Below are 24,250 nucleotides of genomic sequence, written 5' to 3' on the forward strand. Positions count from 1 at the left end.
GCCGCCCTGGGGCTCTGCAGCCTCCTGCTGCTGCTCCCGCCAGGACCCGCGTGCCCCGCGGGCTGCGCCTGCACCGATCCGCACACCGTGGACTGCCGCGACCGCGGGCTGCCCAGCGTGCCCGACCCCTTCCCCCTGGACGTGCGCAAGCTTCTGGTGGCCGGTAACCGCATCCAGCACATCCCCGAGGGCTTCTTCATCTTCTACGGCGACCTGGTCTACCTGGACTTCAGGAACAACTCTCTGCGCTCTCTGGAGGAGGGCACGTTCAGCGGCTCGGCCAAGCTCGCCTTCCTCGACCTCAGCTACAACAACCTGACCCAGCTGGGCGCCGGCGCCTTCCGCTCGGCCGGGAGGCTGGTCAAGCTGAGCCTGGCCAACAACAACCTGGCGGGCGTGCACGAGGCCGCCTTCGAAACCCTGGAGTCGCTGCAGGTGCTGGAGCTCAACGACAACAACCTGCGCAGCCTCAACGTGGCGGCCCTGGCCGCGCTGCCTGCGCTGCGCACCCTGCGCCTGGACGGGAACCCCTGGCTCTGCGACTGCGACTTCGCCCACCTCTTCTCCTGGATCCAGGAGAACGTGTCCAAGCTGCCCAAAGGTGAGCCTGCCGGCCGGACCGGGAGGCGGGAAGGAGTGAGGCAGAGCGCGGGGAGAGCCTAGGGCAGCGGCCTCGCGTTGAGCCTGGAAGGGGAGGCCTGGGCGCCCACGGCCACTGTCCTGGATGGGAGTTGCTCCCGGTGTAACCCTCCCAGGTTCCCAGAACTTTTCCTGGGACTCTGCTAGGGAAGGGGAGTGGGGAGGGACACATCTGGGATTCTCTGGAGATTCTGGGCCTGGTTGCCCTGCTTTCCCCCTGTTTCTCCAGTAGTGTTTGGGACCTGGATTTCCAAGATCATCCTGTGGGGATTTGGGTCCTAGTACTGGTGGGTGTGGGTTATTTCTGGGCCCCTAAGTGGAAGACACCCTACTCCGCGGGTAGCATTTCAGCACCCATCTCACTACACTGAACATGGAGAGGGAGCCCGCCAGTTCTAAGAGCTCTCCAAGGGCTTCTGTAACCTGAGTAGGTCTTCGTTTCTCAGCTCCCAGTTTGCTCTTCTGTCTAAAAGGAGTGAGGAATATTCCTGGTGAGGAAAAGCAGCAGCTTGCTAAGAGCCAGTAATGCAGTAAAGATTGGCCGTTCAGTAGCTTTTCAGCCCAGACGTGAAATTGCTGAACAAAGTCCTGTGGGCTGGGGCACGCTTTGCTTGCCTCGTGCACTTTTCTGGCAGTGACATGGACATACGTCCCCACCTGGCAGACAGGAACATAAGGGCACAGCAGGTAAGAGAGCCTGTGAAGGCCAGTGAGAAGGAAGCAAAGGCAGAGCTGAGGAGAGGGGACCCCAGCATCCATAAGAATGAGCCCCATGACAGGGAACGGGTGAAATGCCCTTATTTTCAGTGGATTCCAGGCTTCCACTGGTGAGCGTGTGAGCAGTGACCTCTCAGAGCCAGACTCCACCTCCCACCTTGACCCCGAGGGTTTGTCAGAACAGGAACCAGAGCTGAAAGACCCACAGTGTAAAAGGTGACATAGGTGTGGATTTATCATGGGTAAATATATATTTTTTCCATTTATTGAGAATTCAAAAATGCTGCTCATCTGTGTCCGGAATTCCTGTGCTCACTTATTCATTGTGTACTGTCACTAAGCGCAAATCCCAGGTATTAGGGGACGTCACTTCTCTGCAGACACGGGCCCCTGAGCTGGAACTTTAAGCCCAGGCTGGCTCTCCCACATGAGCAAGTCCTAAAGAGATCTGACCTGCAAGGTACAGAGTCGCCTAACTTTAAACGTGGCCTTCACTCACTCCCCAGACCCTCCCCACCAGAAGACAGGAAGGTCCAGATGCAGACCTCACTGTTGAACGGCGGTTCCCCTTGGTTCTGATGGCATCTGCCTTTGCTTCTTGGTAGAGTTGGCATCATGAACCCCAGCTGTCAGTTGAGGTGCTGTCATTGGCTCCCACCATCATTCGCTCGAGGGCTAGGGGTGACGGGTCAGGAGCTGTGGATTTCAGTCTCAGTTGTGCCGTGGCTGGCTGTGGCCTTGACCCAGGACAGGTATCCTGTCTGGGCTTCGGTTTCGTCATCTTTACAGTACTTTGGTTACCCTCTGAGGCCTCTACAGAGCCCTGGCTTGGAAGGTATACACTGGAGTCCTGGCTTAAAAACTGGGTGACTCTGGGAAAGTTCTTTGAACCTCCTCTTCCTCCTGTGTGAATTTGGGACACAGTGGTGCTGACCAATCCATCTGACCAGTGATTGTCAAGATAAAGTGGGTAAATTAAAGAGCAAAGAATATAAAATGTTATCCTTCCTACTGTCTGTAATGTAGGAAAGCGAAGAGCCATCAGATGAGGATGTGTGGCTGGGGGTAAGGATGGACAGGTCCAGAGCAAGGAACAGTGTCCAGGCCCTGGGGAAGAGTTGGTCTCATTCAGGCGGGGAGAGGATGGAGACAGCAGCATGGCAGCATGGGGGCTTCCGGCATCTCCTGGGGTGAAGCACTGAGAGCAGCTCTGACCTCACTGCCCATGCTCTGTGGCCAGAGCAGTGTCCCGAGCTCTGTGAACCGGAAGTGGGGCGGTTGTGAAGCACCTAGCCCAGGCCTTGACGTGGGAGAGCTGAGCTCCCATGTAGACTCAGATTATGACCCTAGACAAGTCCCTGACCTTCTTTGTGCCTCCGTTTCCCTGCCTCTGACTTCAGACTGAAGATCAAAATCCCACAGCATGTTTGCGGCGAGGGTTATGCGAAGTCAGCTCCGTCGAGGGTGTGGTAATCTTAGCAAGGAGTAGATGATCTAGGTGATCGCTAGGTGTCAGTCACCCCCTTCCCTCCTCCTCCTGCATTTGGGCCTCTCATATTTTCACAGGTGCAGCAGGCAAGGGGGCCAAGTGCCCAGACTCTGGCACAGAGCTGCTTAGCTCAAATCCTGCCTCTACTTCTTACTAGTTCGGAGGATTGAAAGGGTATTATCTATAAAGTACTTAGAGCAGTGCCTGACACACAGTATGTACTAATAAGCATTAGTGCTGTTGCTATTACCCCGTTTTCTCTGGAAGGCCCAGAGAGGTGATGCGAGTGACTTGCCCAAGGTCACACAGAGAGTTAGAAGCGGCTGGGAGTACAGCAGGGCCTCCTGGCTCCTCCACACCTGCCCCTGGCCACGCTGACGACCCACCTCCCACCAAGGAAAGCCAGGCACCATGGGGCACAAGCTCCAAGGCTTTCTAGGCAGGCACCCAGGGGAGGGAATTCAGAGGAAGGAGCAGAGGGGACCCACCCTCATTGTCTTTCCTTCACCTCCCCTGTCCCTCCTCCCCCAGAGAAGCAAATTGAACAAGTGACCTTGAGCAAGTGACCTTGACTAGCCCTGACAGCACAAAAAATGTGATCCGGGCTTCCCTGGTGGCGCAGTGGTTGAGAGTCCGCCTGCCGATGCAGGGGAGGCGGGTTCGTGCCCCGGTCCGGGAAGATCCCACATGCTGTGGAGCGGCTGGGCCCGTGAGCCATGGCCACTGGGCCTGCGCGTCCGGAGCCTGCGCTCCGCAACGGGAGAGGCCACAACAGTGAGAGGCCCGCGTACCGCAAAAAAAATGTGATTGTCTGCCAGTGAGCCTCCTTGCTGATGGGAGCGCTCAGCCACCCGTCGGGGGTAGCCGGTCCCCTCTGTGCAGGCTCCTCAGGGCTCGATGGGGAAGCGGGGCACGGAGGCATCTGGGTCTGAGGACTCAGGCGGAGCCGGCCTGCCGGTGCTGGATCTGAAGGAAGAGAGCAAGGGGACGCCTGCCAGAAGGCCCACTGGCCACCTTAGCAACAGCAAACAAGCAAACCAACCCCAAACAAGAAAACAAACAAGCAGAACTCCAGGATGCCTAATTCACTCTGAATTTCAGATCAATGCGGCATAATATTTTGGTATCAGTGTGTCCCGTGCCATGTTGGGATATTCTCACACACAGGATTACTTGCTATTCTTCTGAAATTCACGTCACTGGCCGTCCTGTGTTTTGCCCGGTGGCCCTACCTTACGGCGGTGGTTTGTGGTTTATAAGTGCCGTCTCTTTTAATACAATACCTGCGCCTGGCAAGTACCTTCACCCACAACTTCCCCAACAGGAAGCAAACGAGGTGCAAAGGTCACGTCGTTAGTGACTGAGAAGAGCTTGCACTCAGGAGCGTCCGACCCCACTCCTGATGCTTTCTGGAGGGTGAGAATAGCCCCAGCACTGTCCTCCCATCCCCGACTCTCATGGGTGACAGCTGACCTTCCAGCCCCAGATTCTGCACCTGGTCTGGTGGTTCTCCCAGTAGACAGTAGGTCCTGGGCCAAGTGGGACAGTATACCGCCAAGGAACGGTGACCATCCCTCTTTCAGTAGAAGGGCTCCAGACCTGGAATCAAGAGACCTGGGACATCGCTCAAGTGACCAGCAGGATAGAGAGGGAGAGATGGGGAAGGTGTGGGGAGACAGGGAAGCATGAACACCTTCTCAGCAGACAGTGATCTTTAAAAAGCCCTCCAGCCCCTCCCATTGCCTTCCCATTACAGCAGCCCAGTGAGGTGGGTAGGCAATGAAAACACACGGGTGATGAGAAACCTGTGTGCCAATCACCTAGGGAGCTTGTTTGACATGCAGATTCCTGGGCCCCCAGACCTACTGGATGTGTGCCTGGGGGGTGAGGCCCGGGGATCTGCATTTTAATTCCTCCCACCCCCAGCCCCTGAAAGGGGCTTGCAGTATACACTCACTAAAGCTTGAAAACCGTGCTGGAGGGGGAAGTCATTTTGCTGCAGCTGTGGAAATGCTGTGTGATGTTATACGACTTTCCTGTCTCTCTGTTTCTCAGATTTTTCTTTGGTAAACAAAGGAGTATGGGTAGGAGGATCTTAAGGTTCCTTCCAACTCTAAAGTTCTATGGTTTCAAGGGAAGGGAAGACTGTCTGTGTCTTAAAGGTTGGGAAGTTGAGGCCTGGAGAGACCAGGTCCCTCCAGAGACCCCTCTGCTGGAATCCAGGTGGCCGTAGTCTCTGTGCGGTGGGCAGGGGGCAGATCACTCAGGCAGCCCGGGGTTCTGGGCTCGCAGGACGTCTCACGTGTCCCAGCCTTGAGCCTGGAGCCTAGGCGGGAAAGGCCACTAGGTATGAGGAACCATAGCCGGCAGGCGAGGGGCTGTCTCTGTGCTCAGAGGTGCGTGGAGCCAGCAGGCTTCCCCGGGGACACAGACCACACCGAGCCCTGAGAGTGTATTATGGGAGAAGCCCAAGCAGGAGCTGGGGCCTGGGGGTGAGGGGTGCCGAATAGCGAGGCACCTTCTGTCACCTCCCTTTGCAGCCGTGGCTTCGTGTGGCCTGCAGGACACGGCCCACAGCCCCAGGGGAGAGATCTGAGCTGCAACTGGGACCTTGACAAGGGAGGCTGTGGGGAGGCAAGGGCTGGGAGAAGCGGGGACTGGGGGGCAGTTAAACACGGCTGTATGTCATGCCTTGCGTCTGTTCACCCTGGCCCCTTGGGTGGGTACAAGCCTCCGAGACAAGGTCCACTGTAGTGCCTGGAGCACCCGGGCATTCTGTGGCTCAGCCCCTGCAGGGTGGACCCTGCAGGCAGAGTCCTGTCGAGGAGGGGGTTCATGGCAAGTGGGGTGCTCACCAGTTATATCACTAACCCTGCCTGCTTAGCAGGCCAGACTCGCGGCCTTCTGGGGGAGCCCACCCCCCATCTCCCAGTAACTCCACCTCCCTTTCCTGATGTCAGATGCCATGAGGGCCTGATTTGGTCAGATGAGTGGGGACTTGTTGTCATACTGACAAAAGAAACAGTAATTCAGCCAAAGGAGCACAAGCTGATGCTTGCCTGGAGGTCACACGGGTCCTCTTCGCCCAGGTGACTCCAAGGTGACTCATTTTCTTTGAAAATAAAAGCATTTTATTTTTCTGATTGTAAAATAACAGGTCCTTTGTAGACTTGGGAAATGTAGGTAAATATCATGAAGAGAATAAAAACCACGCAGAATCCCACTGCTACGAAAGTTTTACCGTGTTTAGTTCCGGTTTTATTCTTATGCGCATATATATGTTTTAAACAAATTGATATTATACTATATATCTTCTTATTGACTCTTTTCCTCTTACTGAGTTGTGAGAGTTACCTGTCATTATAGCTCTTTGAAAATTTAACATTTTATGGTCATGTAAGAGGTCATTTTATGTCTAGTCATTGAACCTGTCTCCTGTTGTTAGAAATGTGCATTGTTTTTTTTTTTCTGTTTTGTATATACACGGGGCTGAACTGAACATCCTCATTCATGTAAATTTGTGGACATCTCCGGTTATTTCTTTGGGGTGGATTCTTTGAGGTGGAATCACCAGGTCAGAGTCTATGGTTATGTTAAACCTCTGGATACATTTTTGCCTAATTGCACCCCAGACAGCAGGCTCTGTTGGCAAATGGAAAGTACCTGTCTCACCGTGCCTCTCCCAGGTTTATGTATTATTATTTTTTTTATTTTTAGTTTTTGCGGTACACAGGCCTCTCACCGCCGTGGCCTCTCCCGTCGCGGAGCACAGGCTCTGGACGCGCAGGCCCAGCGGCCATGGCTCATGGGCCCAGCCCCTCCGCGGCATGCGGGATCTTCCCGGACCGGGGCACGAACCCGCGTCCCCTGCATCGGCAGGCGGACTCCCAACCACTGCGCCACCAGGGAAGCCCTGTATTATTATTTTTAAACATGCTTTCGAATTTAATAGACAGAACAATGACATCCCCTTATTGCTATAATTTGCATGATTTGCTCGCCAGCGGAGTGGACCGCTCCCTTGTGTTTATACACTTAAGAGAACCATGTTGCTGGCAGGGGTTGACTGAGGTCTTGCTCGCTCTTGCAAGGGGCCTCCTCCTGCGGTTCACAGGCCTGTACATGTCCTGGTGTCATAGGCTCATGTGTTGTTGTTTTTTTTTTTTTTTTTTTTTTTTATGCATCGGCAGGCGGACTCTCAGCCACTGCGCCACCAGGGAAGCCCAGGCTCATGTGTTTTTAACTTGTGTCTTAATTAGAGTTGATTCCCCGGCATCACCTTTCTCACCATCCCCAGTGTCCCAGTCGGGTGTCAGCTTTTACAGACACCACGATCTGGAGTCCGGGGGAGAGTCAACTGCAAACATGACCTGCGACAGCTCTGCCCCATCTCTCTTCTCCCTGGAGAGCCCCACCCGGTCCTGCTACTCTGTCCCAAATGTTGGATCTTTCTGGAAATGTCACCTTCATCATGCTGTTCTATCAATTAACTCAAAGGGCGACCTCATTGCCGGGCTAGTGGACAGAGGACCCGCCTTCCTTCCCAGCTAGGACAGCCCCGGGGGAGCACAGGCAGTTGGGGATTTGCTCTGGAGAGGCCAGTGTAACTGTTACCTGAAGCTGACAGGCTGCCATCTGACTCAGATACCCAAAGGCTTAGGCCTTTCAGCCAAGTGGCCGTCCAGTGCCCGCTGTCCCAGAATCCCGTGGTCTCCGAGGTAGCTGGGAGTGAGGTGCTTGGCAGGCCTTGTCACCTTCGGGCTGGCAGTGTGATGATGGCCCAGAAGGGCCTCCTCGTGGGTGGGTTGTCGTGAGGACAGGAATTGGGTGTGTTCACGGTTATGTGAGCCAAACCGTACCCTGAACTTGGTCACTGTAGGATAATAGCAGAGTGTGTCAGTCCAGTCCTGGGAGTGTCCTGGGCTCCTGCCCTCGGGTCTTTGCCCAAACGGTGCCAGCCAGGGCCCCGATTCTTCCCTCCCGCCCTTCCCCACCTCTGCTTCTCTGCCTTTCTGGTTTTTACTTGGCCTTCCAGCCTCCAACCCTCTGGGCCTCAAGGCTGGGTTGGGAGTCTGGCCTGTGCGACCTCATTGGATGCTGTGTTATCTCTATGGCCACTACTTGAGCTTGCCAGTTCACAGGTCTGGCCTGTTTTGAGGACACAAACCGTGTCTTTTTCTCCTTGAGTCCCCAGCAGCTGGTGCAGTATATGGCATGTTTGGAAACCTTTTGATGGCTTCCATTGCACTTAGAACAAGCCAGCTCCCTCCTATGTCCCACGAGGCTCCTCTGTCCCGTGAACACGCCAGGTGCCAGTGACCAACCAGGACCTCCTAACTTACGGCTCCCTCTCCTGCTAAGACGTTTCCCAACCCAAATGGCTGCGTCTTCCTCATCATCACGTCCCCAGGAGATGTCCCGTCCTCAGAGAGGCCTTCCCTGACCACCCCGCTCAAGCAGTCCTGTCCCCACCCTCTCATCGTTGTCATATCTGCTTGTTGTGTCTGTGGCGTCTCGCTCACTGAGTCCACATTATCTCGTTCACAAGTCTTGTCCCTCTAGAAACAGGAGCTCTAGGTCAGCACGCTCCCTGCTGTGTCCCTAGCGCCTGGGGCCATGCCCAGCGTAGAAGGGGCTCCGTGGAGCAGTAGGCATGTGTGAGTGAGTGGACGAATGCACACTCCCGAGGGCTGTGTCACAAGGGCCATTGGGGGGACAGGCCAACATCACTGGCCTTGGCTTTTGTCCCCACCAAATACCCCCTCTCCGACTTCGGTTGGCCAAGGATATCCAGATCACCTTTTAGCAAAGACAGATCCCAGAGTGGGGGTTCTCTGAGCTCCTTCAGCAGATTCTGTGTGATCCTGGTCAAACTCTGAGGCTCAGGCTCTCCACTGCGAAGGCGGGAGGGAGCCAGCTGTGCCTGCCCCATCTGTTGGAGCAGTGCTGGCAAGACGGCGGGGCGGCCATTCATTCTGGGAGTCTGTTAGCCTCTGCTCTGCGAGGTGCAGTGAGAATGGCTGGTGGGGGGAATTCAGGACACTGAGGCTGCCGATCTCAGTTTACCCCGATGAATGGGAAGCCAGCTGCCTCTGACATAAGCAAACAGAAGGGTGTCTTGTAAGCATGTGGGTGTCACCAGGAGCCCAAGTCCTGAACAGTCAGGCCTCCCGGAGCTCGTGGCTGAGACCGGAGAGGCTGCAGGGAACACAGCGCCTCCTTTTTTCACCCTCTGCTTCTCACACTTTTTTTACCCCCCCCACCCCTTCATATACTGATGGACTTTCTGTATTTTTCCATCCATGTGGCCAAAAATACGCTACTCCGTTCACGAGACCAGCTGAGGCTGGGCGGGACTGTGCTGTCTTGGTCCCAATTTCCAGGTCCGGGGAGGAGGCTCTGGTGGGCAGAGCTTAGGGATGGGGGCTGGGCAGGCCATGCACTAGACATCCAGCTAGGCAGCCGTGACCGTGGCCGAGCTTCCAGTGAACTGTCTGACGGCAGATAACTCCCCCGACATTCCCGGGCCCTGGTGTTGCCTCTGTGATAGCACCTGCCCTTTGACCTCGAGTGATGTCATGTGAAGATGGTCAGACTTCAGCCTCCTCCAGCTCTGCACATAGAAGCTGTTCTTTTCTTCCTTATCCAATTCATAGAAATGTGCAAACAGGCTTACAAATCCCACCGGATTTAAGCCTTTCCTGTCAAATCCCAGATGTCTACAATCCACGGAGACGGGCATTATCTGTGTGTTCACAGCCCATCCTCCCAGTGGCTCTCAGCCTGGCCCCTCTGCTTCAGAGGCTGCCCATCAAGGAGCCGCCGGGTGCCTCATCTCTTCCATCCTCTGGGCTGGTCATGGGATAAATGCCAAGGGCAGGAGTCAGGACCCTGAGGGAGCTGCGGGTCACTCGGGATCCAGAGAGCTAGGAATCGGGGTCCCTGTCCCCACTTCCTTGTTAACGAGCAGTCGACCTGTGTCATGTCCTCTTTCTCAGTTGCTCTAGATCATGAGTGGTGACCCCAGACGCCCCTGGGGGCTGTAGGTGGGAGTCATCAGAGAGGGAGGGGCAGGAGGGGAACCACACGAACATGAGAAACAACTTAGGGCACCGCGCTGGCCGGCTCCCCCGGAACACGGTGGTGGCTGCGTCCCTCTCCCCAGCCACCCGCTTTAGACCCTGGGGCTAGATGACCTCGAAGGCCTCTTCTGTCTCTGACTTTGGCTTGGTCTGTGCCCTCCCCAGCCAGCCTCCTCTGGGTCGCGGGATGAGAGGGTGTGGAAGCCGCTCGCCCCCAGCTCCCAGCACAGGTTTCCTGGGTGGGTTCCCTTGGCATATAGGCCCCATCACCCCGGTATCTCTCTTTCAAATCAATAGGTGCAAAAGTGTGTTCCTGTCTTCTCCCTCGTCATGTGAAGAAAAGGCCCTCCCCTCACAGTATTAGAAAGAATGGCATTGCTTTTGCACAAGACACCAACGAGATGATGTCCCTTTTTAAACATAACCAACATAAATGATCGTCTGCATCAGAAATGAAGATGCCACGTGGCCCCGTTGAGGGGCTGAGAGCTTAGAGCTGACAGTCAGGACACCCTGGACCTGCTGCCACCTCCTTGACCTGGGCAGGTCCCCTGACTTGTCTGGGCTGTGGTTCCCTCATCTGTTACCCCGAGGTTTATTTGAAAGATCAGGGAAATATTGATGTCAAAGAGTTTTAGAAGAAACTGGGGGCATGCAGAATAACTTTTTTAAAATATATATATAAGCTTAATTTATCACAAGAATTTAATGCTTAGGGGAGATTTTTTAAAATTTATTTATTTATTTTTGGCTGTGTTGGGTCTTCGTTTCTGTGCAACGGCTTTCTCTAGTTGCGGCAAGTAGAGTCCACTCTTCATCGCGGTGCGCGGGCCTCTCACTATCGCGGCCTGTCTTGTTGCGGAGCACAGGCTCCAGACATGCAGGCTCAGTAGTTGTGGCTCACAGGCCCAGCTGCTCCGCGGCATGTGGGATCTTCCCAGACCAGGGCTGGAACCCGTGTCCCCTGCATTGGCAGGCAGATTCTCAACCACTGTGCCACCAGGGAAGCACCAGAATAACTGTCTTGAAGGATGAAGTTTTCTACTCACAGATCTCTAGAAATAGGAAGAGTGGAAGCCATGCAGGGCCACACGGGGAAGCACTAGGGATGGTCAGGAGACAGAAGGAATGAAAGGGAAAACAGGTGAGTGTTTATTGTGGTTTTTGCAGGAAGGAATGGGCACGGCAGGGTAAGCAGAGGAGGCAGCTTAAGGGTTGGCTAGTTTGAATAATTTCAGGAAGCTCTGGCTAAAAGGGTGATCCTTACTTAGCTGTCTAGTACCTGGCCCTGTGGTGATTTAGGGCAGGGAGATAGTGTCTCGGACTGCAAGAACCTGATGAAAGGAGGTGGGTGCGGTATGGACTCGGGTTGGTAGCTTTGCATGTCAAGGGTGTGCTCACTGGTGAGGGTTTACTGTCTCTAGGAACTGGCCAACCCCGGGAGGGACAGTCCATCACCGGTGGCAAGGCCCCAAGATGCCAAAGCTATATAAAATACAGAATGTAAAAATCATGATTAATACAAGGGTCATTGCAGATATAATTGAGTAGGATGAGATCATTAGGGTGGGCCCTATTCCAGTATGACTGGTGTCCTTAGAAAAAAGAGGAGGTTTGAACACAGATGGACGCAGAAAAAAACACCAGATGAAGGTGAAGGTTGAACTCAGTGATGCCTCTACAAGCCAAGGAATGCCAAAAATTGCCAACAAACCACCAGATGCTAGGCGAGAGGAAGCAGCCTCTCTCTCACAGTGCTCAGAAGGAACCAGCCCTGCCCACACCTCGATCTCAGACCTCTAGACTTCAGAACTATGGGACAATACATTTCTGTTGCAAAGCCCCCAGTCTGTGGTGCTGTGTTACGGCAGCCCTGGGACGATACTGCAGGGGATAACGATAAACACCCTCCTTGCCAGAGGCAGGGGGATGGATTCGGTAGCCTCCTAAATGGCATCCAGCCCTTGGATTTTATGATGTCGAGAACCAGTTGCTTCACTTCCTTTGCATGTGGGAAAATAAGGTTCTAAAGGAACAAATCGGGCGCTTGTTTATGTGGCTGAGGGCTGTCCCTGCTTCCTGCCCTGAGCAGGCTTCTCCCATTGGCTCCATTTATTGCGTGTCTACTGTGTTCCAGGCACTGAGCTAAACACTCTAGGGCAGCTCCACCCAGTAGGAATAGGATTCAAAGCACGTCTAGAATTTTAAATTTGCTAGTAGCCACATTTAAGTAAATCAAACGAGTAGGTGAAATGAATTTCAGTATTTTATCTAATCCAGCGCTTCCAAAATGTTATTCTTTCAACTTATCAATAGAAAACTCATTCATGAGATATTTTTCCATTCTTGTTTCGTACAAAGTCTTCAAAATCTGGGTGTGTTTTATACTCACAGCACATCTAAGTCCAGACTGGCCGTGATCAAGTTCTCAACATGTGGCTGGTGGCTACTGTAGTGGACAGTGTAGCTCTAAGTCTATGGGTGTCTTCCAAAGAGGTCAGTGCCAGGCGCACCCCATTTTACAGGTGAGAACTCCAAGGCACAGACAGGTTAATGTAACTTGGCCAAGGTCACCAGCCAAGAAGTGATAGAGGGAGGGATGAGCCAGGGTCTTTGTCACCAACCATTGCATGGCTTCTTAAATATCATGTCAGAACCAGGTCCTTTATCCGCAAGCCCACCCTCTCAGGTCCATAGCTCTTGCTTTAGGTGCAGAACCAAACTTAGTGAGCCTTGCCAACTCAGAGCCTTGACTTGGAGAAAATCAAAGCTGACGAACATATTAGTGAAAACCAGAGTAGACTAAACACCTGTTGAAAGCAAGTTCAGCTCCTACTCTCTGCTCTTCTGAGAGCTTTATCTGGAACAGTGACCCCTCCCTGCTTGCCAGAAAGACATCAAGTCACGTCCTTCCTCTGCTCAGAACTCTTCAGTAACTCCCATGTCACTGAGATTAGAAGCCAAGGTTCTTCCAGGGGCTTATAAGCAGCCCCCCACCCCCATGATCTGACCTCCTCCTTTCTTTCTGGCCTAATTTCCTACGACTCCCCTTTCATTCACTCTGATCCAGGCACCCAGACCCCTTATTGTTCCCCAAACACACCGGGCATATTTCAACCCCAGGGCCCTTGCACTTGCTGCTCCCTCCACCTGGAGCACCCTTTCCTGATGTCGACATGACTTTCTCCCTCATTCCTTTTAGCTGCTTGCTCAAATACCATTTTCTCACCAAGCCTTTCCTCCCAGCCCCACTGAATCCTGCGACCCGCCGCTTCCAGCTCTCCTTCCCTCCGCACTTTGCTTCTCTTTCTCCATAACGCCTGTCACCATCTGCTGCATAATACATATTACTGATTTACTCGTGGTCTGTCTGGTTCCCCTCACTAAATTGTAGTCACAAATGATTTTTTGCACTGTTTTTACCCCAGAGCTGGCCTATATTAGGTGCTCAATATGTATTTGTTGACTGAATGAATGACTCAGTGATGGATGCTAACACAAGGCAAAGGGGAGAAGGGCAGAGACGAGGTGGCCTCCAGAACCACCCCCCTTGCTTAGAGAAAACAGTTTGGTAAACTAACTCTCAGCAAAGTGGTAGTGACTTGAGGGCTAACCAGGAATAAATACAGTAAAGGCAGAAGGAAGGGACCACTGCTCACTATGGAGGCACAGTCTGTGTAGAATTTCAGATGTGGGGAGGCCTGGAGGGAAGGTCGGAACCCCCAGGCCTCACCAAACTGCAGCTTGTAAGCAGTTACCTGGGCTTCCTGTCTGTTGGAAATTATCAGAGACTCTTTGTATTTGGAGAATAAGACCATATTGACATAGGAAAATGGATGTTTAACTAAGGACACACGTGGAAGGACATAGCCCCTGTCTCCTGATGTCTGAGGAGCTCTCACTGAATGTGAGCAACTTGTTTTGGCCTCCGAAGATGGACCCATGGTTACGAACTACAAGGACACTGATTGTGACACTCTATGAGGAGGGACGGCCAGCTGTTGGGCTCCGCGAATGGCCCCGAATTCTTCTGATCTCTGTTTCCATCCTTACACCTCCTCTCTGACTCTGACCTTTACTCCCCCTTATAAGGACCCTTGTGACTACATTGGAGCCACCTGGACAATCCATACCCTAAACTTAATCATATCTTCAAAGGTAACATTTTCTCAGATTCCAGGAATTAGGACGTGGTCATTTGCGGGGGGCAATTTTCTGTCACAACGGGGAAGTAACTTCACTTCCCCAGGCCGGTTTCTCCACCTGTGAAAGGAGAGGGTCAGATAACGGTGCATCCTCTCCACCTGCACACGTTGTTTCTAACGACCACCCCCCACAAACGCCTTACCCTGAAGTCACTTCCCAACAGCCCACAGCTCTGGCCCCAGTGACAGCAGTTACCACAGTGCCAGGACCCGCTGAAAACTGCAGGGTGAAGGTGTCCGCCACCGGGATCCTGGGGCTCCCCCTGGTCCCCGCTGCCAGAGAAAGCATAAATCTAAAAAAAAAAACAAAACAGCCTGGTTCCTGACTTCCCAGAAAAATCAGAATTTCTGTGTCGATAAAGTGTTTCGGAGCCATCCGGGGCATAGAGAGAGCTTTATGGGTTGAGAGGGAAGTACCAGCACTCGTGGGAAGACGTCCTGGAGTGGTCGTCACGAGCAGCACAGATGGGGCAGCCACCAGGTCACTCCAGAGAGAGGCAGGTAAGTGAAGTCCAACCCATGACCCATATGTGAGTGAGCCTGACCAAGACTGAGGACACCGTGGTGTCGTGGAGAGAGGATGGGCTGTGATGACAGCCAGGCCTGCCCTTAAGTCCAGACCCTCCCAGACCACTTGTATGACTCCAGGTGAGTCACACGGCTTCTTAGAGCCCCGGTCTCTGCATCTAAAACCTACCCCACGTTTGCACCCATGTTCGTAGCGGCACTATTCACAATAGCCAAAAGGTGGGAGCAACACAATTGTCCATCAATGGATGAATGTTAAACAAAATGTGGTCCATCCATACAACAGAATATTATTTAGCCTTAAAAGGAGGGAAATTCTGACACACGCTACGACATGGATGAACCTGAGAACGTGACGCTAAGTGAAAGGGGCCAGTCATTAAAGGACAAATACTGTATGATCCCGCTTATCTGAGGCACCTTGGAAGAGGCAAATTCATAGACACAGAACTGTGCTTGCCAGCGTCTGGGAGGACAGAAGAATGGAGGATTAGTGTTTAATGGGAACAGGGATTTAGTTTTGCAGAATGAAAAGAGCTCTAGAGATGGATGGTGGTGATAGTTGCACAACGATGTGAATGTACTTTATGCCACAGAACTGCACGCTTAAAAAAAGACGGCAAATTTTACCACAAAATTTAAATTAGAAAAATGGGACTACAAAAAAAATACTCCAAAGCAGGCATCCCAGCCTCGGCATTATGGGCATTAGGGGCTGGCTAATTCTTCGCCTTGGGGGTCACCCTGGCACTGTTGGGTGGTTAGTAACATCCCTTCTTCTACCCAGTAGATGCCAGTAGCATCCCACCTAGAGTGAGAACCAAAGATATCTCCAGACATTGTCAAATGCCCACTGAGGGGCCAAATCACCCCCAGATGAGAACCACTCTTCAAAAGGGCTGTGGAGAAAGAGGATTAAATGACACCGTAATGGTGAAGTACTCATCGTAGTTCCTGGCAAATGATGAGTTTCAACAAATATGACTTCCCCATAGAACGTCACCTCCACAGTGAAATCTGAGGGGGCCCGCTTAACACACACCCCCCTCCTCACCCCCAGGACCGCTTCTTCCAGCTGGCCAGTGAGCCCACTGACAGAGATTAACTTGGGACACTGGGTGCTCAGAGGGGCAGGTCTAAGGAGGGAGGCCCAGTGGGTGTCTCTGAGCAGTATGGAGCATCAATCACCATGAGTAGTGGGAGGTACCAGACTCACGAGGCCAGTCTTAGACTTCCTCATGCTGGCCTTGCCGGAAGGTTCTAACCAGTTCATCAGTTATAATAACTAGACACAGGTTGGTATCCTCAGCCCAGGGCCCGACTTGTAACAAATGTCTGTAATGGATGATGGAGGTGGCAGCCCTGGTGGTGATGGTGGTAGAAATACTGGAGGTGGGCATCAGGGTGGAGATGGCGGACATGGGTGAGGTAGAGAAGGTGGACATGGGGAGGTGGACATCAGGGTGGAGATGGCGGACGTGGGGAGGTGGGCATCAGGGTGGAGATGGTGGACATGGGGAGGTGGGCATCAGGGTGGAGATGGCGGACGTGGGGAGGTAGAGAAGATGGACATGGGGAGATGGGCATCAGGGTGGAGATGGTGGACGTGGGGAGGTGGGCATCAGGGTGGAGATGGTGGACATGGGGAGGTGGGCATCAGGGTGGAGATGGCAGACGTGGGGAGGTGGGCATCAGGGTGGAGATGGCAGACGTGGGGAGGTGGGCATCAGGGTGGAGATGGCAGACGTGGGGAGGTGGGCATCAGGGTGGAGATGGCAGACGTGGGGAGGTGGGCATCAGGGTGGAGATGGCAGACGTGGGGAGGTGGGCATCAGGGTGGAGATGGCAGACGTGGGGAGGTGGGCATCAGGGTGGAGATGGCAGACGTGGGGAGGTGGGCATCAGGGTGGAGATGGCAGACGTGGGGAGGTGGGCATCAGGGTGGAGATGGCAGACGTGGGGAGGTGGGCATCAGGGTGGAGATGGCAGACGTGGGGAGGTGGGCATCAGGGTGGAGATGGCAGACGTGGGGAGGTGGGCATCAGGGTGGAGATGGCAGACGTGGGGAGGTGGGCATCAGGGTGGAGATGGCAGACGTGGGGAGGTGGGCATCAGGGTGGAGATGGCAGACGTGGGGAGGTGGGCATCAGGGTGGAGATGGCAGACGTGGGGAGGTGGGCATCAGGGTGGAGATGGCGGACGTGGGGAGGTAGAGAAGGTGGACATGGGGAGGTGGACATCAGGGTGGAGATGGCGGACGTGGGGAGGTGAGCATCAGGGTGGACGTGGTGGACATGGGTGAGGTAGAGAAGGTGGACATGGGGAGATGGGCATCAGGGTGGAGATGGTAGACATGGGGAGGTAGAGAAGGTGGACATGGGGAGGTGGTCCTCAGGGTGGAGGTGGAGGACATGGGGGAGTGGGCATCATTTTGGAAATGGTGGACTTGGCCAAGGTGGGCATCACGGCAGAGATGGTGGATATAGCAATGGTGGTGGTCAAGTTGATGGCAGTGGTGGTGATAGTGGAAATGCTTGCAAGCTTCCCAGAGAATAAAAGTGTAAGCTGTCAGGATCATCTCTGCTCATTTCTTACCGGGGGAGGACAGTCTGGGAAAACTGCATTGTGAGTCAGTCAGTTTTCCATGCTTGTGTGTGTGACTAATGTCGGTGTCCTGAGGTTCGGGGTGGGAGTCAGGCTGGCGTGGAGGACAGCAGACACAAGTTTCAACCCTGGTGCAGGATGCACTCTTCCGTGCTGCCCCTTCTACAGGACATGCTCTGCGGAGCCAGAACCAAGCAGGAGCCCTTGACCCCAAACTGCAGGTGCGTCTTCCTCTAGTAGAAATCAGCTGATTCCTTAATCAGATGAAGTGTCTGCCGGCTGATACAGTGAGAAGTGGGAATTTTCCCCTATGTGGTGATACTTAATGAAGGTGGTGGGAGCAAAGGTCAGCACTGTGAAACACGAGAGCTGGTGTTCCCCGGCATCGTGCTTCCCAGAAGCATGACCAGGCCCTGCCTGCCGTCTGCGATGCCCCCTCGTGCGGTCTTCCCGTATAACACGCAGTGGCTGCAGCAGGGGCCACAGCGCATGCAACTCCAGGTGCTTGTAGTGAGCTAAGATCCTGATGCCTCAAAAGAGTACTAAACGGGGAGTCAGGAGACCTGGGTTCTGTCCAGACCCCATGTGACCTTAGACAAGTTGCCTAACTTCTCTGGGCCTCTCATCTGTGAAGTAAAGGAGAGATGTTGGTATTAGCTGTCCAAGGCACCTTCCAGTCTAACTTTGTATGATGCTGTGACGTCAGGAGGCTGAAAGTCTGGCTGGGCATATAAAAGAACCGAAGCTGCTGCTTTTTCCTGGTCCTTTGGGTTTGGGTTCTGGAAAGCTGGCAGGGAGGGCCTGGCTGGGTGTTTCACCAGCCCAGGCTGAGCCCTCTTACTCCAATGAGCAGAAGAGGAGAGTGGAAGAGGCAGTGGAAAACTCTGGCCAAGGCCAATGGGACCGACAGCAGTGGTCCTGGACAATGTCCTTCCTCCCGGGTGTGGGACAGGGAACCCCCTTCCCTGGGAGTTGTAGCTCCAGCAGTGAGCTGGGTGGAGGGGACCAGCCTGACTCTCTCCCCAGTGTTTCTTGTCACCAGGGCCTTCTCATACCTTGGTAAGCCTTGCTTAGGCAGACACTTTACAGAAAAACAGCTCCAAGTGGGCGGTGAGCACACGATACAATGGTCAGCTCTCCTGGTAATCAGAGAAATGCAAATTCAATCACCAGTGTGCACTTTTATGGCTTATCAGGTTGGCAAAGATGAAAAAGTGACAAAATCCATCATGGGCGTGAGTTCAGGGACTCTCACACAACCTCCAACTTGGCAGAATGTGTCTTGGGGAAATAATTTAAAATGTGTACGCGGTACTCATAGCAGCTTTGCTTCTAGTAAGAAAAAAACTGGAAACATTCAGTGATTGGGCAAGTAAATCATGGCTCATCTGCACATATAAAAGTGGGAATTTTCCCCTATGTGGTGATACTTAATGAAGGTGGAATTTGTAGCCATTACAAATGATGTTTGATAATTATATTGGTGGAATGAAAGCTGTTCCCAGGACGGTGATCCACCAGAGTGGCGGACTGTATTTCTACTCTGGGGGTTTATGTACGTGCGCACACAGAAGAAAAAAATCTAGCAAGGTGTAAGCCAGTGTGTTAAACATGTATTTGTGAGTTCTTTTATCCCGCTTCTTTTTGTTTACTTCTATTGTTTCGGTGTATACAGAGGCTTTGCATAGTAAGTGGAATTAGGAAAGCAAAAATATATTTTTAATGACAAAAAGCGCTTAGGAGAGCCTGTCATTAGGCAGTTCCCGAGAGGCCAGATCAGGGGAAAGGCCTGGCTGCAGGCCTGTCTGTTGGCATGAGCGACAGATGAATCTTACCCTGCTTTCTGCTGTGTCACCATCTATTTCGGGAGAGTGGCAGCAATTCACGCTCTCCGGCTCAGGTGTCAGCTGCTGGGGAGATGTCATCAGTCAAGGGCAGAGGACCAGGAAGGGCGGCAGCAGGCAGGGAGCCAAGCCACCCTGCACGAGGAATGGCCCATCTCTTCGGAGTGTGCCTGGTGGAAAAGAAGGAGGTGCTTCTGAAGCAAAGGAGCAGTGAACCACATTCCGCCTGGACCCAAAGGAGCCAGAGCCCACTTTGTTTAAGTGGAAGGTCAATCTGTGTTGGAGGAAGACCCCTAACAAGACGGAAGGTAGGAACGCAGCTTCCCATCAGTCGTGCCTGTTCCCTGAGTTGTCTCCCTAGGAGGGGAGATGGGTTGCACAGAATCAATTGCACTTCCTCGAGAGCCTGGAACCGCCAAACACGTGGTTTTGTGGGACAGCAGGGCAGAGTGAGATGATTTGTGACTGTGGAACAGGGGCTGACCTGACTCTGTTTTCATATAATCCATTGGTTAATTGGGCCTCTTGACTGTAAACGACAGAAGCCAACTCTGGTTAATGTAGGCAAGAAAAGGACTCATTGCAGGTATGTCAGGTAATTCACAGAACTGAAGAGAGAGCTGGGGAAGCAGGCTCAGAAAAGAATGAGGCAGCCCTGGGAGTCTGGAAAGCAAAAACCAGTTGAGGAGTTCTCCAGGGCGGGGCTGCTGGATTGAATGGGCTCTGGCCATACTTTTCGGTCAGTCCACTCAAGTTTCAGTGTATTGGGACAGAGAAGACTCTGGTGAGGGGCCGTGCATTTGAAGAAAGTCGCACTAAGACGTACCCACGGGGTGAGAGGTGATTGCCCAAAATGAAATCTGGGAGCATACTCCAAATGAGGAGAGATGGAGGTGAGAAGCTGAAGGATGACAAATGACTGTTACACGTAAGACACCTGGACTGGGTTGAATTGCATCCTTCAAAGGGATATGTCCAAGCCCTAATGCCTGGAACCTATGAAGGTGACCTTATTTGGAAAAAGAATCTGTCCATATAACTGAGTTAAGGATCTCGAGGTGAGATCATCCTGGATTTAGGATGGGCCCTAAATCCAATGACAGGTGTCCTTGTAAGAGAAAGAGAGAGATATGAAAGAGATACAGAGCAGAAAGCCACATGACGACAGAGGCAGAGATCGGAGTGATGCTGCCACAAGCCAAGGAATGCCACGAGCCACCAGGAGCTGGAAGAGGCCAGGAAGGATTCTCCCCTCAAGCCCTCACAAGGAGCCTGGCCCTCGGGCACTTTAATTTTGGACTTCCGGCCTCAGCAACTACGAGAGAACGAATTTGTCTCAAGCCACCTGGTTTGTGATAATTTGTTACCGCAGTCCTAGGAAATACGACAACACCCAGACCCTTTAGAATGACCTCTCCCCGTGGAGTACTCTGGGCTTGGGCCACCACTGGAGGTGACGTGGGTTCCAAACTGGGTTTACAAGTTTCCTGTGCAGCTTTGGCTTACGTCTGTGACTCACTGGGTCTCAGTATCCCCACAATAACTTGTGCAAGCATTTTTAAGACAATAGGGGAGGGTAATGGCTAACAGCATAGGCTCTGGAGTCAGACCGCCTGACTCCAAATCCTGGCTCCATCATTTCTCAGCTGGAGAACCGGAAGCAGGTAACAGAAGTAGCATTCAGTTTCTTTGTCTGCTGACCCGGGGTCACTATAGTACTAGCCACAGAGCTTGTTTTATGGGTTAGAGGAGTGTAGACAGTGCAATGCTTAGAAGACTACCCAGCGTGTGGTAAGGCTGCAGGGGGTTATAGCTGATTTGCTCTCACTGTTTGCAGAGCTACTTTGTTCTGCTCCACCTGTGTCCAAAGAGCAGTGAATGTTTCCACCTCCCAAGAGAGAAAAGCATGGGAGAAATACATACAGCTTCTTCTTCGTCCTAGTGAGCTGCAAGGTTTATGGCAATGAATTTAGGGTAAAGGACTTCTGTCCTGCAAGGGAGGGACCTGTGCTTGTCCAGCACCATCAGCCATTAGGTGGGATGGATTGTCTGTTTGGGGAGGTGGTCTAGGAACCCCTCTGTGGCCATGCAACTAAGCCACACTCTCCAATCCTGTCTTTATTCGTACGTCATTCAAAAATACTTTTGAAAGTTCTAGGTACTGGGAATACAGCAGGGAACAAAACCAAAAGCCCGACCTCCCAGAGCTGACAATTGAATGGAGAGGGGCAGGGAAGCAGGAAATAAACAGATAGATACACATATACCATGTCATGTGGTCCCATAGAGAAAAATAAAGCCAGGTACAGGGGATGGGGAGTGATCGTGGGGCTGGGGAGAGCATCTCTGATAAAGTGACATCATCTCTGATAAAGTGACATCTGAACAGACACCTTAAGGAAGTGGAGTGAGCCAGGCAGAGGGAACAGGTGCAAAGGCCCTGAGGTAGGCCTGTGCATGGGGTGTCTGAGGAATGGCAAGCAAGGTGGAGTGAGGGGTTTGCGGGAACAGTGGTAGGGATCGTGGATTTCACTTTGGGAAATATGAGAAGCCTTAGTGGCGGTGGTGGTGGGAGGTGTTGAGCAGGAGAATGATGGGATATAAGTTTTTCTGTAAAAGTCTCATTCTGGCTGCTGAAGGGAGAATTGGGGCAGCCAGTAGGGTAGACACAGGAAGACAGCATAGGCTCCTGCAGTTTTATCAGTAACAAAACTGATGTTCTCACCTATTTCCTCTGAGTCCTGTGTCTCTCAATCATTCAGTTCTAAACTCAGGGCGGGAACTGAGTTATCTATTGAACCCACCAGCTATTACCAATATTATTTCAGAAATCATGTGTAATAAATAGGAAGAGTCTCCGCATCTCGGATGCACTTCACTGAAGAAGACAGAGAAATCACAAAAGTTGATAGCTCCCAGCATTTTTGCCACTAAAGAACCTATTGTATTAATGTTTCCAGACCCTGAGTTTGAAAGATTTTGTCTACCAAATTGCATTTGAGTAAATAGCCCCTGAGGCCTTCTCACAAACAAGTGACTGATTGGCCTTTTGACAACTAGTCCTTGCTTACAGAACCCCAGCCCACCTGCAGGACCCCGGCTGGGAACCATGCACGAGGATCCTTCTCACCCAGATATTTCTGAGTTCTTTTAGATTTTCCCAGTTTTCCTGATGTTCGTGTGCTGTGTGCCAGGCCCTGAGCTGGGTCTGCAGACATGAGAGACACAGGCCGCCCCGTGGAAGAGTTGACTTTTGTGGAGGAGGTGTGGGGGGCCAGGAAGGGAGGGGTCTGATTCAGGGGAAGGGGGAACACAGGAAGCATTCAGGGCAGGCTTCCCAGAGGAGGTGTTTACTGGGTTGAGTTTTGATCAGGAGTTGGCAAACTTTCTATTAAGGGCTGGATAGTAAATATTTTAGGCCTCGTGAGCCATAGAATCTCTTGCAACTACTCAAACTTGCCATTGTAGCTCGAAAGCAGCCTTAGCTAATGTGTAAACCAGGGAGTCTGGCTGTGTTCCTGTAAGACTTTATTTACAAATACATGTGGGAGAGGGAAGGAAGGGCGATTTGGGCCTGGAGCTGTAGTTTGCAGGTGTACCTCTGGTCTTGAAGGATAAGGAAGTGGTCCCCGGGCTTTTGTTCCAGGTGGGATAGAGAGTATGGAATATGACGATGCTTCCCAGATGTGGCCTTTTATCAGTGGTCATTTTTTTCCAGGCAAAATGAGAGCAATGAGGGCACTGTGGTGAGTGTTTTTTAAGGCCAGTGTATTAACTGATTTGCTGTTATCCTGCCTTTCTTAACTTTAATGGTGTACCAATGTTCTCTCTTTTATAAAATGATGATGGTGTGTATGTGTTTAATGTCCTGAGAAGAATTGTCAGCTGCAGCCCTGTGTCTCCTCTATTTCTTATTTTAATTAATTAATTTATTTATTTATTATTTTTTGCGGTACGCGGGCCTCTCACTGTTGTGGCCTCTCCTGCTGCGGAGCACAGGCTCCAGACGCGCAGGCTCAGCGGCCATGGTTCATGGGCCCGGCCGCTCCGTGGCATGTGGGATCTTCCCGGACCCGGGCACAAACCTGTGTCTCCTGCATCGGCAGGTGGACTCTTAACCACTGTGCCACCAGGGAAGCCCTATTTCTTATTTTTAAAAAATTTTGTACCATTATGTAAAAGTCAAAAGCCGGAGGATCATAGCTGTAGACTCTAGGCTTCCGAGAGATCTTAGTCACAGGCGGGTGGTCTTACCCTAAACTTATGCCCATGCCTTGCAGTCCCTGGCTGCCTCTGGGATGCAGGACAGGCAGAAACCCACTGCCCCAGGGGGTTACAAACTCACATGCCTGCACAGGGGCCAGCAGGTGACATGAATGAGTAAGCAGGCTCACAGCGTGTGTCCTGTCTCATTAGGGCAGCCTGACAGTTGTCTCCATGTGACAATATTGCCTTATCTGCTGATTTGAATGTTTTTTTAGATTCTTAAGATAAAAGACCACTATTGTTGCTTTGACAAAAAAAAAAAAATATTTTGCAAAATCTGAGCCTGGCTCAGCATTGCCATCCTTTAATCTCTTAATCCAGATTCTCAGATCCTGGCCACGATGCTCCATCAACTCCACACGCAGCCACTGGACATCAGCCAGTGGTAGCCATTTGGGAAGATACTGTATTTGGGGGTCGCTATTCTAGCCCAGGAGGGCGCCTCTAATGTCATTCCCACCCACACTTCCAGATTCCATCCGGGCCTCTTGGCTGCAATGCCTTTCTCATTCCTCCCCAGTAATCCCCTGAACTCAAAGGTATGTGTTCATTCCATAAATATGGATGAGTATTACCAGACCTTCCCCACACCCTGGCTCTTCATTCTCTGAATTTGTAAAGCCCAAAGTCGATTCTCAATCATATATTGTCTTCCTTCCCCTTTGCTTGCTGTATTTTAGTTTGGGCTCCTCTGTCAGATTATAAACTTCCTGAGGCTGAGGGTGTCACTTTCTTCAGCGTTACAGACAACATAGAGTGACGGGAAAAACACAGGCTTTGGAGTAAAACAAAGTGAGAGGATGGTTTGAATTTCGGCTTCCCTATTTAACCGTACGTGAATTGCCAAAGGTTTCTGAGACCCATTTCCTCAGCTAT

The 24,250-nt window shown here is 52.2% G+C and overlaps 1 protein-coding gene across 1 annotated transcript in view; it reads left to right on the forward strand.

Moving 5' to 3' along the window:
- The window catches only part of LRRC38 (leucine rich repeat containing 38), a gene marked incomplete at its 5' end in the record, with an annotated part of 34,805 nt that continues 10,555 nt past the window's right edge, over positions 1-24,250 (forward strand). Inside the window, one exon of the mRNA XM_024749996.1 lies at positions 1-601. Within this exon, the coding sequence (XP_024605764.1) occupies positions 1-601 (601 nt within the window). The remainder of the gene's footprint in view (positions 602-24,250) is intronic.

The sequence above is a fragment of the Neophocaena asiaeorientalis genome, unplaced genomic scaffold, assembly GCF_003031525.2.
Source record: "Neophocaena asiaeorientalis asiaeorientalis breed wild unplaced genomic scaffold, Neophocaena_asiaeorientalis_V1.1 scaffold275, whole genome shotgun sequence".
Taxonomy (NCBI): domain Eukaryota; kingdom Metazoa; phylum Chordata; class Mammalia; order Artiodactyla; family Phocoenidae; genus Neophocaena; species Neophocaena asiaeorientalis.